This window comes from Equus przewalskii, chromosome 19, assembly GCF_037783145.1.
Source record: "Equus przewalskii isolate Varuska chromosome 19, EquPr2, whole genome shotgun sequence".
Classification (NCBI taxonomy): domain Eukaryota; kingdom Metazoa; phylum Chordata; class Mammalia; order Perissodactyla; family Equidae; genus Equus; species Equus przewalskii.
The window spans coordinates 15,811,088-15,828,352 of NC_091849.1; the positions used below are offsets into that span (position 1 = coordinate 15,811,088).

General features: G+C 48.8%; 1 protein-coding gene across 13 annotated transcripts in view; it reads right to left on the reverse strand.

Moving 5' to 3' along the window:
- ATXN1 (ataxin 1) overlaps window positions 1–17,265 on the reverse strand; it is a 384,333-nt gene that overhangs the window by 13,760 nt on the left and 353,308 nt on the right. For all 13 annotated transcript variants that reach the window (XM_070585090.1, XM_070585092.1, XM_070585089.1 and 10 more), the window contains one exon: window positions 7,612–9,670. In XM_070585090.1, the coding sequence (XP_070441191.1) occupies window positions 7,612–9,510 (1,899 nt within the window). In that variant the 5' untranslated portion in view covers window positions 9,511–9,670. The remainder of the gene's footprint in view (window positions 1–7,611; window positions 9,671–17,265) is intronic.

Genomic DNA, 17,265 nt, shown 5'->3' on the forward strand with positions numbered 1-17,265 from the left:
CATGTTACATAACTCCTGGCAGCTCGACATAGCCCAGTTTTTCATCCCATAAATACATCTTTTTCCAGACACTTGAAGCAGTCTGTAGAATGAAATGCGAGCACGAATAGCCTTTGTCCTCATGTCAGCTTGAGGCCCTCTGTCTTTCTTCTGTGGATGCCTGGTAGCCAGTACCTCTCCTTTTTAGGGGCGGACCACCTCCCATCCTCCCCCACCCTTTCCCATCCTCCTGCTGCTGCTGTGGGCACACCCATCTGCTCACCACTGCTCCTGTGAGCAATGTGCTTCCCCCCTCCCTGTCTCCAGGCCCCCATACCAACTCCTCCAAAATGATCAGCTCCACCTTCCACTCAGGATGGAGGAAACAAGACAGGGAGGCAACACAACCTCACTTCTGGGCTGATAATTATTTACTCAGTGTCGCCTTCCTGGTCTAGCTAATGATGGGCTTTTAAGATCATTCTTAGCTCTTCTGTGTGTAAGTTCAATAAAACTCCTTTAACTACTTAGTGAATAACTACTGTATCTAAACACTGCGTGCATATCCACATATTTATGCTGTTTGGTTGTATATTTCAATCTTAGATTGGTGCTATGTCTATATACACACATATGTACATATCACCAAAAACAAGATATAAAGAAAACAAAACGTCTGTTGTTTAAATTTGTCTCCCTTTCCCTTCACAAGAATCCCTGTCTTCACAAATGTGAAGGGCATCTGTTTTCCAAAACATTTTCGCTTGATACTATCCCACATGTACAAATTCTGCCTGTACCCGGGAGCAAGGACTTCTCTTAGAAGCTGGGTTTCAGTGAACATGTCTTGTTTTCAGTGAAATTATGAAATTGGGAACTGCTAGCATCGTTTGCAAGTGAAACTCTTGATCCTGTGTTACCTGTAGAGAAAGCCAGTCTGTCTTCCTGGAAGGCCAGTTTGCAGGACTACATTCTCGGGAGGAAGAAAATCAGGAAATCCTGGAGAAATGATTAAGGGCTAAGCAGGAGACCCGTTTATTTCACTGTTTAAAAATCATTAATAGGGGCTGGCCCCGTGGCTGAGTGGTTAAGTTCACGCGCTCCGCTGCAGGCGGCCCAGAGTTTCGTTGGTTTGAATCCTGGGCGCGTACATGGCACTGCTCATCAAACCACGCTGAGGCGGCATCCCACATGCCACAACTAGAATGACCCACAACGAAGAATATACAGCTATGTACTGGGCGGCTTTGGGGAGAAAAAGGAAAAAAATAAAATCTTTAAAAAAAAAATCATTAATAAAAACAGTCACAACTCTTCAGTCGAGTGTAAGACTATCTGCGAGTGGTCTATTTAAAACACTGAATCACGTTAACGCTAAGCCTGACTCAGTCTTTGGTGGAAGCATTTCGGGGTTGTTCCGTAAACCCACACCCTAGCGCAGAGACGCCTCCAAACACAAATGCCAAACGGCGAGTCAGGTCCTTGTCACACGTGGCGGCACGGCTCCCAGATCCTCCGTGGTGGGGAGGCCCCGTTAGGACTCTGCTCAACAAGTGACATGGCAGCTCTCAGGCCACAGATCCGACACCACCCACCCTTCTCCCTTGGGGTCTTAAAGGTGTGCCTTAAAGAACAACAGCATACTATTCGGTGCTAAAAAGAAATGAGCTATCAAACCACAGAACGGCATGAAGGAAGCTTAAATGCATTTTGCCAAGTGAAAAAAGCCAGGCTGAAACAGCTGTAGGAGTGCAGCTCTATGACATTCTGGAAAAGGCAGAACTATAGAAACGCAAAAAGATCAGTGGTTCCCTGAGCTTCGGGGCAGGGGTGGGAGTTGGGAGCACGAACAGGTGAAACATAAAGGATTTTTAAGGTGAAACTACTCCGTATGATAGCGTAATGCTGGGTATGTGACATTACAGATTTGTCTAAACCCAGAACGTACAGCACGAAGAGTAAACCTCAGTGTAAACTATGGACCTTGGTTAATAACAATGTATCAATATCGGCTCATCGGTTGTGAGCCAATGCATTACACAAATGCAAGATCTTCATAATAGGGGAAACTGTGGGTGTCTGAGAACTCTCTGTACACCCTGATCGATTTTTTGTAAACCTAAGCTACTTGCAACAATAAAGTCTATTAATTTAAAAAAAAGCTACAAACAACAACGCTCTGAGAGCATCTCCTTCTGTAATACATGTGAGACCACCTAGTTGGGGACACTTAGATCACACAGAGCCTAAAGGAGAGCATTCTTCTTTCTCTTTGTGGAGGGGCACACAGACATGCACACACAAATGTGGCTGGATGCTGCAGCTCTGCTGGAGCCTTTCCAGCATTAGATCTGAGAGGAGGATTATTGCCAATGAGGGGACCAGAGGCCCAGCGCTGGGCTGTGCACACAGGGCAGCCACTCTCTGCTTTTTGATGCATTAGGATTCACTTCCACCAAGCCCCACATGTGAAATGTTGGCAAGTCAGTCTGCCTTGGCTGCTAGGGGACCGTACGGGCTTATGTGCTGCTTGCATGAGGGCTCTGGCTATTTTTAGGCACCAGCTAATCCATTAAATGCATAATGCTGCCACTGATGACTCACAGAACACAGCAGTCAAATTAAAAAATAGTGGAATGAAAGAAAAGCCATCGGCAGACGTGCAGTAAGCACAGCATTAGAGCACGCTGCACGAGCGTGCGTGCGGGCGTGCACACACACAGGCACAAGCACCAGGGCAGTCGGGAGCAGAAAATGGCACTGAATATTAAATAGCCACCAAGGAGGTAAAGGGAAGCAGTCACCTGGGGAGGACCTGGGAAGCGACAGACAGCCCTAATAACATACGGAGCTCGGCAGTCAGGAAAGAAGCAAAGAAAAGTGTCACCCCAGAGGAATTTACAAATAAAATTTACTACAATTCTACTGAGCAAATTTTGTGTACTCTTTAGAAAAGTTGAGCCTGGGGAGCATGAGACAGAGGGATAGGAAGACTCCTCACAGACAGAACATTGTTGCCAGATGGAAGACAAAGATTCCGCAGGCGGGGCCATCCTGGGCAGGGGTTCTCCCAGTGGGCAGGTTGCTAAGATGCCGTCTGCAGAAGAGAGGCGCGGGAGCCCATTTCTACATTGGTCCTCTTGCTGATGGGGAGGGCTGGACCACCAATCCACCTCTCCAGTCCAGCTCACGCTCAGAAAAACATTGTTTAGCATGAAGTCATGTAGCCTTCCTGATAGAAACAGCAGTATGGGTGCCCCTGCGCCATTCAGAGGAACATGCTACAGGAATACAGGCAGGGTAGAAATGGCTTATGGCGCTCACTGGAAAAGTTCAGCCTTCTTTCTAGACTTTTCTAGATTGTCCCTCTCCTTCCATAAATTCTTTTTAGAGCATGAGGCCATTTATTTCTTTTTCAGAAGCTAACCTTTTCTCAGGGCCAAAGTCACCGAAGTGGAAGCTGGGAAGGAAAGCTAATGTTGTCAAGGGCCTACTATGTGCTATGTATTGTGTGGTTCCTTTGAATACATTTTCTTTAATTCTTACAGAAACCCTCATTGTTCCCACTGTGTAAGCAGAATGGCAAGCTTAGACATAATTTGCATGATAAATTACTTGTGCAGTCATTCGTAAATCATTTGCACCAGGTCCCAGTGCCATGGAGGGGTGGAGAATAGATTCAGACTTAGGTCTTTGGGGCTCCAGATCTCACATATTCCTACTGGTTAACCTGCTTCCCACCCAAGCAGACCATGCCCCATCCTCTTATTGAGGTGCACTGGCTCCCATGTTGATGCTATGGTCTGGGGATCCCTTTGGGGATTCACCACAGACTTACCGACTCAAACTTGGAGAATTTTACGTGGACTGTATTTGGCAGTGAGGCCCAAGGGAAGCAATTCTGCAGTCTGTTGGGGCTCTCAACCAGAGTCATGAAGCCTGAGAGGCCGGCATGACTCCTACCTGGGGTGGAAGGTGCTACCTGTCTTTCACCAGAAGAGCAGGAGACCGCAGAGTGGCCACAAAGAGGCTTCGTGTGGTACAAACAGTGGAAACAGACAGTGCCTGGAATTCCTCTTTTGCCCTCTCCCAGCACCGCAGTGGGGAAGTGGGATGCAAAGATGCTCTGCCTGTGCAGAGAAATACTCAGCAAAGCCACGGGGACGAATAGGTGAAAGCATTTTTCTCCTACAATGCCTCGTCTGGAGCGTCAGCCAAGACAACACTGGAGGCGTCTTTCCACAATAATAATTAGGAATTCGGCCCCTTAAAATAATCTTATCAAAATGAAAAGCCCCTTGGGTTCTATACAGGAAGGTTTTAGTACCTACCACATCTATGTGCCCATTATTAGCATGAGGTCAGTGAAGGTTCTCTGTACTGCCCCCCTTTGGTTTTGGTTAGCGGATGCTAGTAAATTTCACAAGGGGTGTTCTGCAAGTCACCAAAGCAAAAGCAAAAGGATTACAAACAGGGAGGAGGCCCAAGACATCATCTTGTATCAGGAATCATCTGCCTGTTTTAGAGACGAGAGAAACTGCAGCTCCGAGAGTAAAATGACCAGTCTCGTGGCAGAGCAGAACCTGGGCTCATGGGTTCCCCCTTCCACACCGCACTGTGTTCTCCAGGGATGCCCATGGAGGGTTTTATGAGGTCAAGCATGCCCATGGTTCTCCTTCCACGTAGGATATATGCCCAGGGTCACAAAGCCATCTGTGGCGTAGAAAATGGTCCCTTCGTCCACCATTTCCCCAATCAAATTTGTGATTTGTCTAATTCAGTTAAACAATTTGCACATCTCTAAATCCCCCAGTCGGTGCCAGTGTTCGTGATTTCTAACCAGAGGAGCAGACGTGGCCTGAGTCTTCAGGCCAGGTGAGGAAACTCCTCAGAGGGACGCTGATGAGGGAGGGAAGCGCTCGGCCCCTGGAACATAATTAAATCTAGCTCTTAGTTCTCTCTCTCCCTTCCCTTCTCCCCCTCACACTTTCTCTCTGATTCTCTCCTGATTCTGATCCTGTCACTTGCGGCAAACACAGCTGGTGATGCATTTTAGCTGTGATGATGTCAGCCCGTTTCTGATAGGCTTCTCGGTCAAGTGACAAATCATTGGTTGTGTCGGGACCTTGCACTTTGTCTCTGCAGCTTGAAACTCGAGCCACCTCTTTTAGCAGATCACAGCCCCCCTGCCTCTCTCTGCAGAAGCCCTGCTCCGCAGGCAGCCCCACCACACCGGGCGCCCTGACAGACCCGCGAACAGGCCATGACAAATCTTCTGCCTTCTAATTTGCACCTTGGCTGTCGGCAAAGAGGCTAGTGGTGTGGCTGCGGGAAGGAAATGAGACTTCACGTGCAAGCTGATTTCTCTATCATTTAAGCATCCATTCTGCAAAGTGTCAAGCAGGGAAACTCACAGAGATGCTTCCTCTCTAAGAACTGCCAGGTCAACCTGAAACCTAGAGGCTGCCAGGGCCTTCGAGATGCAGCTGCAGCTGGAGCTGCTCTTGATCCTCAGGTTGAAAGAGGTGCTGGTAAGGAACCAGTGGCATTTTGAAATAACTCCTCCTTCCACGCCTACCTGTGTTCACAATAACGCTTTAAGGATTAAAAGTACCATGAAAACAGCATCTGCTTTTCGATCTTGCTTATCGTCCATGCTTCACCTGGGGTCCATTAAAAGACACCTTTGCTAAGGGCAAGTCATTTTCCTTCTATGAGTCCCCACCCCTGATCCATGTAGGAAGCTGGGAGTCAGCAGCAACTACGGATGTATAGTCAGTTCTAAATGATGATGCCATTTAAAAAGAATTCTGATTTTTGCAAAATTTTCTGTTTCGTAATAAGAACTTTGAGAAATCTTTCTTGGGCCTTGCCAAAGACTGTAAGCCCACAGTGACATCTCACCAGAAAAAAGAAAAGTCTTAAGGGGTAAAAAGGCTCTTGGCAACGCAGGCCCCCTGACCTTGTGCAAGATCCCACATCTGGTCATCCACACACAGTTCTGGAAAACAGTTTGGAAAACTGGTCTCCTCCTCACCTCTCTTGATCTTTTTATTTTATTTTTTTAAATTAATTAGTTAATTATTTTGTGAGGAAGACTGTCGCTGAGCTAACATCTGTGTCAATCTTCCTCTATCTTGTATGTGGTCTGCCGCCACAGCAACATGGCTTGACCGGCGGTGCGCAGGTCCGCGCCCAGGATCCAAACCTGCCAAAGTGGGACACGCAAATGTAACCACTAGGCCGCCAGGCCGGCCCCGAACTTTTTAAAATATACTCCACACAGTTCAAACCATTAACTAGTTTATCTTTTTTGTTTGTTTTCTTTTCTTTGAATGTCCCAACTATCAGCTATGGCCATTTTCAACTCAAACGTGAAGGAGGCGCTGTCACATCTGAGTGTGTCAGAGTCCTCGATGGAAACGTTCCCGGAGACAGTGAGGCTCTACATCCTGGGGTGACTCTAAGCAACCCGGGCAGTGAAACTGCTGTTTCATACAAACGGGCCATGGGATAAACACGCTCAAGTGACTTAAGAGACTGGAGAAGAGAGGCTTGAGGGAGCCCATGGAAATTACGAGAGATGATCATAGTTCCAGTCTTTAACACGACAGCTTGGTGGCATCTGACCCTTGGGTTGCTATTTGCCACAAGCCCAGGAGATGCCTGGGACAGCCTTGGCTTCTAGGGCTATATTAATCATGACTTTTATTTTCTATCACCCGATGTGCTCACATCCTGGGGCCTTGCTGAGTCTGGAGGGACTGCCCCTCCCAGGGTTAGCTGATTCCTAGAGAGAGCTAACAACTCGCCTGGGAGAGTGTCCTTCATATGCAAACCAAACACACCCCTCCCACCTCCTCTATCTGCTCTCACACTCTGGGCCACTGTCCATCAGTCCCAATCACCTCAGGGTCAGGTCCCAGACGACCCCAGCCCGTAAGTCCCAGAGCCCTCATATTATTCAAACCAGCCAATCCTAAGCCTGCTGCCCCTGCCTCACCCGTTCCTTCCCAAGGAAACCACAATACAGGCTCTCGCCCACAGTCACCACATCCCATTCCAACATCCATGTTTGAAAATGCAGGTTTTGTTATTGTTATTCAGGTATGGTGAGGCCAGCAGATGAGGACACAACAGCCATTGAAAAGACAGTTTGTTATACTCTGATCCCAAGAGGAGGGGGCGTGTCTTGCCATGCAGGGCCACGGGGGGAAGCACCAGGGCCAGTCAAGGGCAGAGGGAGCAAGGAGAAAACATGGGACCATCAGAAGGGCCTTAAGCCCTTCAGCTTTTCTCCCTCAGGGTTCCTCCCCGAAACCACAGAACGAAAAATAACTTGCGCAATGATTTTCTTAATTGTCCCCAAGACGGTACCTGAGTAGCCCCCCTCTAGATGCACGGAAGTTAATTCATGACAAACAGCGGATGCCTTGGGGCATTGGGGCTTCTCTTAGAGAAAATGTTTGGGCAAGATTACGAGTCTAAAGTCTAAACATAAATGAAAAACCTTAATCTTCCCCACAGCATGGAGGGGCCTGCCTCTTGGAAGAAATTCATCTCACCAGGAAACGATGAAGGTGGTGGCGTGGTGGGGTGTCCCCCTACCTGTGCGACCTGGGTGAACGTTACCTGTGCTCGGTGCTCCCCGACCGCAAACTGGATGACGGCGACGCCGGGACTGTGGCTGTCCTCGATCCTCTCCACAGTGCTGGAGTCGATCTTCAGGTCGTTGCTGATCTCTGCACTCTGGATGAAGTCTTCCGTTTTCAAGTCCTCCACCTTCTTCAGCTCCCCGTTGGCCAACTGGATGATGGAGCCTTTCATGAAGTAGGGAGGCAGTGTCGGGGGAGCGGCAGCGGGGGAGGCCACCGACTGCACCACAGGCAGGTGGATCTGGGCCTGCACCATGGCTGGGTAGGCGGCCTGGGTGACCAGGGCCTCTGGGCTGAAGTTCTCGCTTTTGGGCAGGGCGGTGGTGACAAACGTGTGAGGCACTGCAGCGAACTGGGGCGACGACGTGACGATCGCAGAGGCTGCTCCCGACCCCTCCATGTCAGCACTGCCGACCGGGATGAGCAGGGGCTGGGTGCCGGGGATGACCAGGTGCTGGGGCAGGCTGCCGGCGTAGGTGATCGCTTGCTGCTGGCCGCTCAGGTAGCCGATGACAGGCGGTTGAGTGCCCGCGTAGAAGGCCGTGGCTGGCAGTCCAACCGGGAGTGGCTCTGAAGCACTATGTGTGGTCTGAATGACCGTGTGGGGCGACAGCGTGGCGACCGCGGCGGCCTTCACGCTTTCGGGGCCCAGAGCCTGTTGGGGTGACAGCGCGTAGGATCGGTGCCCGGGTTTCCCCAAATGCAGGCCGCTTTTGTCGTTGAGGGTGGAGGGGGAGGCCTCCCGGTGGGTGACCTGTTGCACTTCCAGGTCGGTGGCGGGTGTGTTGCTGTTGGGCAGGACCATCACAGAGGCCCGCACCCCGGAGGAGTCTCGACTGCTGTAGTCAGCGGGGCTGGGGTGGACCACCACGTGCCTGGACTCATAGGGGTGAGGGACTGACTTGCTGCTCGCCTTCACCAGGCCCAGGTCCGCGGAGCTGGGGGCCCCGTACCTCCGGCCCTTCTCCATCTCACCGTTCAAGATCTCCTTGGCCTGCATGGCCTGCTGCAGCCGGCTGCTCTCGGCTTTCTTGGTGGCCTCCCGAGGAACAAAGTGGCTGCCGGAGTCGGTGTATTGCACTACGACCTGGGGGGAGGGCCCCAGGGTGAGTGTGTGTGGGATCATCGTCTGGTGGGGGTGGAGGTGGACGGGAATGGCCGGCGGAGAGGCCGTGCGCCCGGCGTTCTGCGGAGAGCTGGAAATGTGGACATACTGGTTCTGCTGGGTGGGTGGTGGGGACCCCGGGGTGATGAGCCCGGGAGTCCTGCCTAAGTGCTGCTGTTGCGGCTCAGCCTTGTGTCCTGAGGCTTGGCTCAGACCGCCCATGTTGGCCAGCAGCGTGGAATAGGCCTCCAGCTGGGAGCGCTGGGACGGAGTGGTGGCCCCCGCGGCAGAGGCCGCTGCACTGGTGACCGGGCTGGCTGTCGGGGAGATCAGCTGAGAAGGGATAAACCCAGCGTAGGGCCCGCTGTACTGGGAGGACCCAATGAACTGGAAAGTGTGCGGCAGGTGAGCGTACTGCACGGGAGACACCGGAGTCCCTGACTGCGGGGGAGGGTACGGCGCGGGCAGCGTCGTGGTCGCCGGCACAGACCTGGGCGCGCCGGGCGGGGAGTAGTCGAGCCCCGTGGACAGCGCTTTGTGTAAACCTATTCCCTGCTGTAAACCAAGCTCCACGGAAGTCCCCGCCGGCCCGTGCCTCCCGCCCCCGGGGCCTCGGCCTCCAGGGGTGCCCGGGAGCCATGCCACGCCCTCCGCCCGGTGGTTGTCGCTGGGCGGCACGGTGGCCTTCTCCTCGGAAGGCCGGCTGGTGGCGGGGATCTCGCGCTTCTTGGGAGGCAGGCATTCGTTGCTCCGCTCTTGGTTGGATTTCATTTTTCGCCGTCCCCCCTCCACGGTGACTGTTTCACTGTCGGGCTGGCTCTGATTTTAGTCTGATAAATGGAAAGTCACATTGGATATCAGTAGGGGATCCAGGCTCTTCATGAGGAATCATCTCCCCGTGGGTGCGACCGGCCAGCAGCAGCTCTGGAATCTGGGAAAAGGAAGAGGGTAGTGACAAGGGGAAGAGGACAGGGAGGAGAGAGGGAAGGAGGAAGAGGAAATCAAAACATCAGCACGGGAAAAGGACATCCTTAGCAAGATTAAGACTAGGCCTCTGGTTTCAACGGGAATTCCAGAAACCCCTTTACAGCCCCAATGTTAAAGCAGATCAAACACTGACCATGTTGGATAGCACCTGGGGAAGAGTATTAGGACACCGGGACAAAACCTTAAAGCAGGTTCCTTTTTACGGAGTTAACAGCTCCCTAAAGCCTCGTCTCTCCATATCCTCCCCTCCCCTCCTGTTTTCTCTTTTGCTTTTAGAGGGCAGACGATGCGTTTCTTAAGCTTCCTTTTCAGAAACGCTGTTCCCGTTCGTTCCTCACCTCTTCTTTACCTCGCTGGAAAATCAAATGAAGCCCACATGGAGGATGACGTCAGTGAAAGTCAGCCCGGCCCTGGCCTCAGGGCTGGGTGCTGGACGGAGCAGGTCAGAGGCGGAAGTCCTGAGCGCACCTTGCAGGTTCTCTCTGATTCTTCATCTGCCATAGCCACTACCCAAAGATTCCACCTGACTCCGGGGCCATCCTGGATCTACAGTAATGCTCTCTTCCCTACCACACACACACACAATATACACATGCCAACTCAGCAGAGACAGCCAAAAATACTCCTGTTCCCTACAAGTCTCCAAAGAATTCCCAGTCCAGCTACTCACATGGCAACAGAAAGCCAAAAGAAGTCTGTGAGACAGTTAAAAAACAAATATGGTAATGGTTAAAAAAAGAATGCAATAATTGGACGGATGCAATGAAGGTCTCCTTAATGACTGTTACATGATTGCTTCATCCCTGTCCCTTTCTTCCTTTCCGAGTAGTCTTTGAATGCTCTCTTCACACCTTCCCCCCTGGCCCCCACCTCTTTCTCCTTGGAAAGAGCCAACCCACCATTAACCCCAGAGACGAAACCTCTTTCTGACCAATCAGACCTGTGGGTTTAAACCTGGATATACAAATTGTGAGTCTAGAGCCAGGTCTGATGGGCACACAGCTCAGTCTCTTGGCAGCCACTGAACTTGAGTCAGCCGACTGTGTGGGCAGAGGGGTGCCCAGCCGGCAAGAGGCAGAACATCAATGGAACCCACAGGAACCAGGCTAACAAGCGGCAGATGTGAGTGCCCCCTACAGATGGCAGCTGCAGACGTGAGCGATGTCATGTGCTGTGATCCTGGGGAGCTGTGGCATCAGGCCTGGCGAATTCCAGGCCTTGGAGGTTTAGGCATTTTTCCTGCCCAGACTCTCTTTTCTGTGATACGGCTTTTAAACGAACCTGATAAGGTAGCAGCCTTCAGCATCCGATCCTGGTCCAAGCTGAAGCAACAGCGATATCTCAATTATAACACAGCCTCCCTTCTCTCTTTGCAGCCCCACCCTGCCTTCCCACATCTCTCCTCTACAGCTCACACTCCCCCACCCTCATCTGTAATGTTTTTTCTTGGCCAATGATTTAGTGGCCCTGGCTGGTTTTGCTTCAACATCACTAACAAACATCACAACGAAAGGACAAATGACACAGAAGAAAGCTCCCCATCCTTAATGATTGTGATCAGGCATATATGAAGGCAGAGATTTAGAAATTTGGGGTCTCACCATCAATGGACATTTGACTAAGAATAGGATTTCTCATATGACAAGAGACGTATTTTAAAGACTGGGACAGAAACAAAAAATAGTTAGAAGATCTAAAATATTAATGCTGAAGAAATATATCTGTGTTGAAGGAGAAATGTCAATTATTTGCCCTCCCGATCTAGGGCTTTCATAAATCCCAGATAACTGCGTTCTCTATAGCCTTCGTTTATGAAGAGTGCAGCACGTAATTTACACCCAGTACTTGCAAACTGATTACAAAGATAGTGCCATTTTCAAAACACCGACAGATTAAAATTAAACTACAAAAGTGTCAAAAACAGTTGCCCCTTTTGGCTTAAAAGGTATTGAAAATGATCTTTTATCTTTAGATTTCAAGAGTCACTCTGAAAAGAGAACTATATAAGCTCCCACATTCCCAAGCCAGCTAGAAAAAAAATGTCCTTTAGGAGATCTACTGGAAGTGAACTGTTCCACGCGCCCCCTGCTGGTTCTGCAGAAGCACGGATCCAATACAACCCCACAGGATTTCATTAGGGATGTTCATGCAAGAGTGATATGTCAGAATCCGAAATGAGAACATTTGCATATAGTGGGCCCAGCCAGTACGGGAATAGGTTAATTAGCCCCAGGCAGCTCCAGGGCAGAAAAAGCAGCAGCATAAAAGTCCTTTCAAAGCCAAGCAAAATGTCAAACACATTCAGAAAGAGGGCCATTAGCAATGCAAATAGAAGATGGCCTGTGCAACTGAACCTCAATATACAAAACCAGAAAACTCCTCTGCAGGTACTTTCTTAAGAACCCAGCTTTAGTGAATGTGAAAAAGAATGCTGACTTGGTTCTCATAGTGCCTTGGTTTAATTTATACTGTTTATTTGAGAGAGACTGGCTAAGTTGGCCCTAAAGATCTCTCCACAGCTGGTCTTCTGCTAATGAACCACTAAGACTTTTCAGCCTAACATGCAAATTCAAATGTATTCTTCTGAAAAGTGATCCATTGATAGACATGTTTTCCAGACAATACTAATGATCACTCAAGGATACAAAGATTAACGCAGAAGTGGAGCAAACTGGGGCCAGACTGAGAAAAATTCCAACCCACCCTCCTCCTACATTGAGAAGGACCATGTCTCCTATTTACCAGTGCAGCTTGGAGGAGATGGGGCTCTCCAATTCTGGGGCGTGCGTGCCTTCTCGGTGCTCCCTTAGCTGTCTGTGCTGTCTGTGAGGGTAGGGACTGTGTCTTGCTGTATTTCCAGGGAACCACCAGAGGGCGCCACAGTCTGCCACCACATCCCTGGATGATTGGGTGATTATTTATGGTACCGAAAGAATGGAGAGGTAAATTTTAGGGTCTCTTTCTGCTTGCAGACAAATGGCCTCTCTGTCCTTAATTGCCTTCTCAGGGCTGAAACACACCACTGGTCCATCTGGGGCCCCAAGGAGTTCACCTCTAGATGTACCTGCCACGATAGAAAGATTTCTCAGAAACATGGGGTCACATATGATTATACAAATGCTAAGTTACCGAAGAACCACATAGGCAGATCCCACTGTTTAAACGTTGTTATTTAAAAAGAGACAGAGGAAGGGGAATTAAGATATGATTCAAGACAAATTTATTTAGGGTTTACTACATATGGTTTACTTGATAATCACTGTTCTGAATACACTCATCTCAAGCATCTTTCTGTCTACATCTCTCTCTCTCTCTCTCTCTCCATCAGTATTTTAAAATTTAGCTCAGTGGCATAAGGTCTTGCTAGTCACAGCGTGGTCCTCAGACCAGCAACACCAGCATCCCCCAGCAGATTTAGAAATGCAGAATCTCAGGGCCCACCCAGACCTCTGATCCAGAATCTGCATTTTGACAAGATCTCCAGATGATTCACATACACAGCAAGGTTTCAGAAACTCAGCTGTAAGATTCAGTTTTCTGCTCATAAGCTCCTATAAGTGAAGGAAACCTCTCTAGCCTCTTTCTAATGGAGTAGGTGCTGGGAAACTGAACTTGGTGCTGCATGTGAAAACAGAATTGAGGGAGCCATGGAGATAAGCAGCTAATATTTAGGTAAAATTCAGCTGTTTACTTGGGGGTCACCAAGGCCAATACAGTTCTAAACGACAAATGGTCCTTTTCTTCCGGTTCTTTCTCTCTTCAAAAACTATCAGGAAATATATTTTTAAAAGGCTATTATCAGAAATTTTACACACGACTCAATCCTCCCCAGGAAGAAAGACACACTTGAACAGAGGAAACCCCACACTTGTGTCTTTGCTCTAACTGAAACACCTCTCGCTGCCCCCACCATGGATTCAGACTGTGTCAGAAGCAACAGGAAAATGAGATGCCTCTGAGCTGGGAGATGTGGGAACATATCCCCACTGACTCCAAGTCCTGGAAATAACAACCAACTGTCCTGAATGGAAGACACTCCTAGAATTTGATACACAGTCCCGAAATTGCATTCCAAGGTCAGAGCAGTAAGCTGGGTGGTTCTGCCTCATACCCCCAATCCTGTGCGTTTCTCAGTTTGAGTAAAACCCACGACTGTCTCCTTGTCTGCCTATGCACAACAGAGGCATGGTTTCAGTTTTAAAGATGAAGAAATGCAGACTGATGAATTTGTGCAGTTCTGGAAAAACCCATATGACCATTTAGGACACAGAACACCTGGACCTGAGGGGAGAGTTCCCCAGGACACGGAGAGGATTCTCTAAATCCTGACACACCAATCTCCTTTCTATTTTTTATATTGCTAACTGGAAGATCTGTGTAGTACACTGGCAGAGGCAGTGCATTTAGATTAAATGTTAAAATAGGCCCAACCCTGACATCTTTGGGGTTTCCAGGATCGAGAAAGGTGGGTTGGATGATGGCATAAGTAGACATCTTCATGGCTGACTGAACAAGCATGCCCCAAAGCAAGTGGATCACATAGGCATTCATCAAACACTTACTTTGTTTCTAGTACGCAGAGTGGACCTTAATTGTTCAAGGTTAGTGTGGAGCAAATGGTATGCCAGAACTGTATTTTTAGTCCTATTCTGTTCAACATTTTATTAATGTTTTTGTTATCACATCTAGAGGTAACAAAAGGCTGGAAGAGAGGTGCAATATATTACTGCAATTAATATTCAAATATATCCTCAGAAGCTGGAAGTGATGGCACAAAACCAAAAAGAAAAAAAAGGATTAATGAGCATCAGTGTAAACGCCTGCCCTGGGTTTCAACAGCTCAATTAGTTTAGTAGTTGGGTGGGAGAGATCTCACTTAAGAATGGCTCAAATAAAGAGCCCACGAATTTTATGTTTGACCATACGTTCAATATGAACCAACAGTTTGGTATGGTTCCTCACAACTTGGAGTAATTACAAGCTTCATTAAGACAAGCACAATGCGCAGAATAAAGGAATGAATACTGCAACAGCATACGGCTTTGGTAAAGTCACAGTTGAAATACTGAGGCGAGGGGACACTGGCAGAATGGGGCATATCCAGGGTGCAGGAATCAGGTTAGCAGAAGTATGGACACAGGGCAGGCAAGTAACAGCTGACAACATGGGGCCTGGGGAAGTACAGAAAAATCTGGAGCAGGAGTGCAATGCTCAGATCTATAAAGGGCTGTCCATGGAATGCAGGAAAACAGAACTGAACTCCAGATTACACGGATGGATATACACAGTAGAAATTAGAAAGTAATCAGAACTCTTAAAGATGGGCTGGGCTGCCGAATGGGGCAGGGACCCCTGTGTCATCCCACGTATCCTGGGAGAGTTTCGAGACTGGAGCTGATGGTCTGAAATGACACCATCATAGCTGGCTGAACAAGCATGCCCCAAAGCAAGTGGATCACACATTCATTCATCAAACACTTACTTTGTTTCTAGTATGTAGAGTGGACCTTAATTGTGCAAGGTCAGTGTGGAGCAAATGGTATGCCAGAACTCTATGTTTAGTCCTATTCTGTTCAACATTTTATTAATGTTTTTGTTATCATATCTAGAGGTAACAGAAGGCTGGAAGAGATGTGTAATATATTACTGCAATTAATATTCAAATATATCCTCAGAAGCGGAGACTCTTGTCCTGGCTGGGTGCTCATGCTATTTACTTTTACATTTTTCCCCATCGCGAATATTTTGAGACTATGATTCTATGCTGTGTTAGGGTGGCCTGCTTAGAAGCCTAGCCTACTTTGCAATTTTCTCTTTGGCTGTGTCCTCAATGAAAACTGCTCATTTGCTTTCTCTGAGGTGCCTCGCATGGAGCTTCCCCGGGGAGCCCTCTTGGTCCAAAACGAGGTGGCTTCTGAAGAGGATGGAGGGTCCCATCCAGGTTTATTCAGGCCAGAAACAACCCAAGAGGTGAGTGGAAACCTGGCACAACTTTACAGAACAGGCTGTCTGATATCTTCACCTCAACACGCTCAGGTTTCCCCTCCTCTACTCTGCACCCCTGTGGCACGGCGTCTAGCTCTTCATAGAGGTGCGGTGAGAAGAGAAAAATCACAGAATGACAGCTTGTCATCCATGCTAGAAAAAAGTCCTCACAGTGCCTAAGGATATAAAGACTAGATAAATATATACTTTAAATTGTACCATTAATACAATACAGTAGTGGATTGAATGGTGGACCCCCAAAAGGTATGGCCATCTGGAACCCGTGAATGTGACTTTGCTGGAAAAAGGGGATGTAATTAAGGATCTCAAGATGAGATCGTCCTGGATTATGTAGGTGGGCCCTAAAGCCAACGGCAAGTCTCCTTATAAGAGAAAAGCAGAGTTGAGACACATAGACAAGCCCGCCATGTGAAGACGGAGGCAGAGAGAATGGAGTCATGAGGCCCCAGGCCAAGCAACACCTGAAGCCACCAGAAGCTGGAAGAGTCAAGGAAGACGCTCCCTCAGAGCCTTCGAGGGAGCACGGCCCTGTCGACACCTTGATTTCAGACTTCTGGCTCCCCCAATAATTCTGTGATAGAATAGCTTTTTGCTGTTTTAAGCCATGAAATTTGTGGTAATTTGTTACAGCAATCCTAGGAAAATAATACAAATGGCTTCCATTTATTGATCATCTACTATATGCCAATAACTCCACTTAAACATCTTGTTTACTCCTCCCAACAAACTCATGGGGTTTGTATTTTCACCTCCATTTCTCAGAGGGGGACACTGGGGCTTGGCCAGGGCTTCACAGTCAGCAGAGAGGTAGGATTGGGAACCACTTTCTTGTTCTCCCCAACCAGGATGTGGGGTGGACCGACGTACTGCGATGCACTATCGTGAGGCAGCCTAATAGCAAATATCTTTTTTTATTTCTTTTTCACGTGGAAAAGAGACATGCACAGAGATAAGAGGTGGGGAAAGGATGTCCAGGAACCTCTGCACCATACCTAGCACTAATTGCAGACTGCAGCTGGTGCCACATTCAGGGTTACAGGCTGTGCTGACTAAAGAAGAGAGATCAGGATCTTTTTACTGCACAGGCAAGCGAGCCGGGGACGCCCAGCCTCACCCAGCACCAAGTTCAATGCCACCCACCCAACTGTGATCCAGGTCACAGAAGAACTGAGATCGCAGAAAGAGCATCCTGCATGGGTCACATGTGGGGAACCGTGGACAGTAATATGCTTGTCTAAACAAGTTCTCCCTCCCTCTAGCATCAAAAAAGTCAGTTCAATGGGGGCCGGCCCAGTGGCATAGTGGTTAAGTTCACACATTCTGCTTTGGCAGCTGGGGGTTCGCCGGTTCAGACCCTGGGTGCGGACATGGGCACTGCATGGCAAGCCATGCTGTGATGGGCGTCCCACATATAAAAAGTAGAGGAAGATGGGCACAGATGGTAGCTCAGGGCCAGCCTTCCTCAGCAAAAAAAGGAGGATTGGCAGCATATGTTAGCTCAGGGCTGATCTTCCTCAAAAAAAGAGGTCAGTT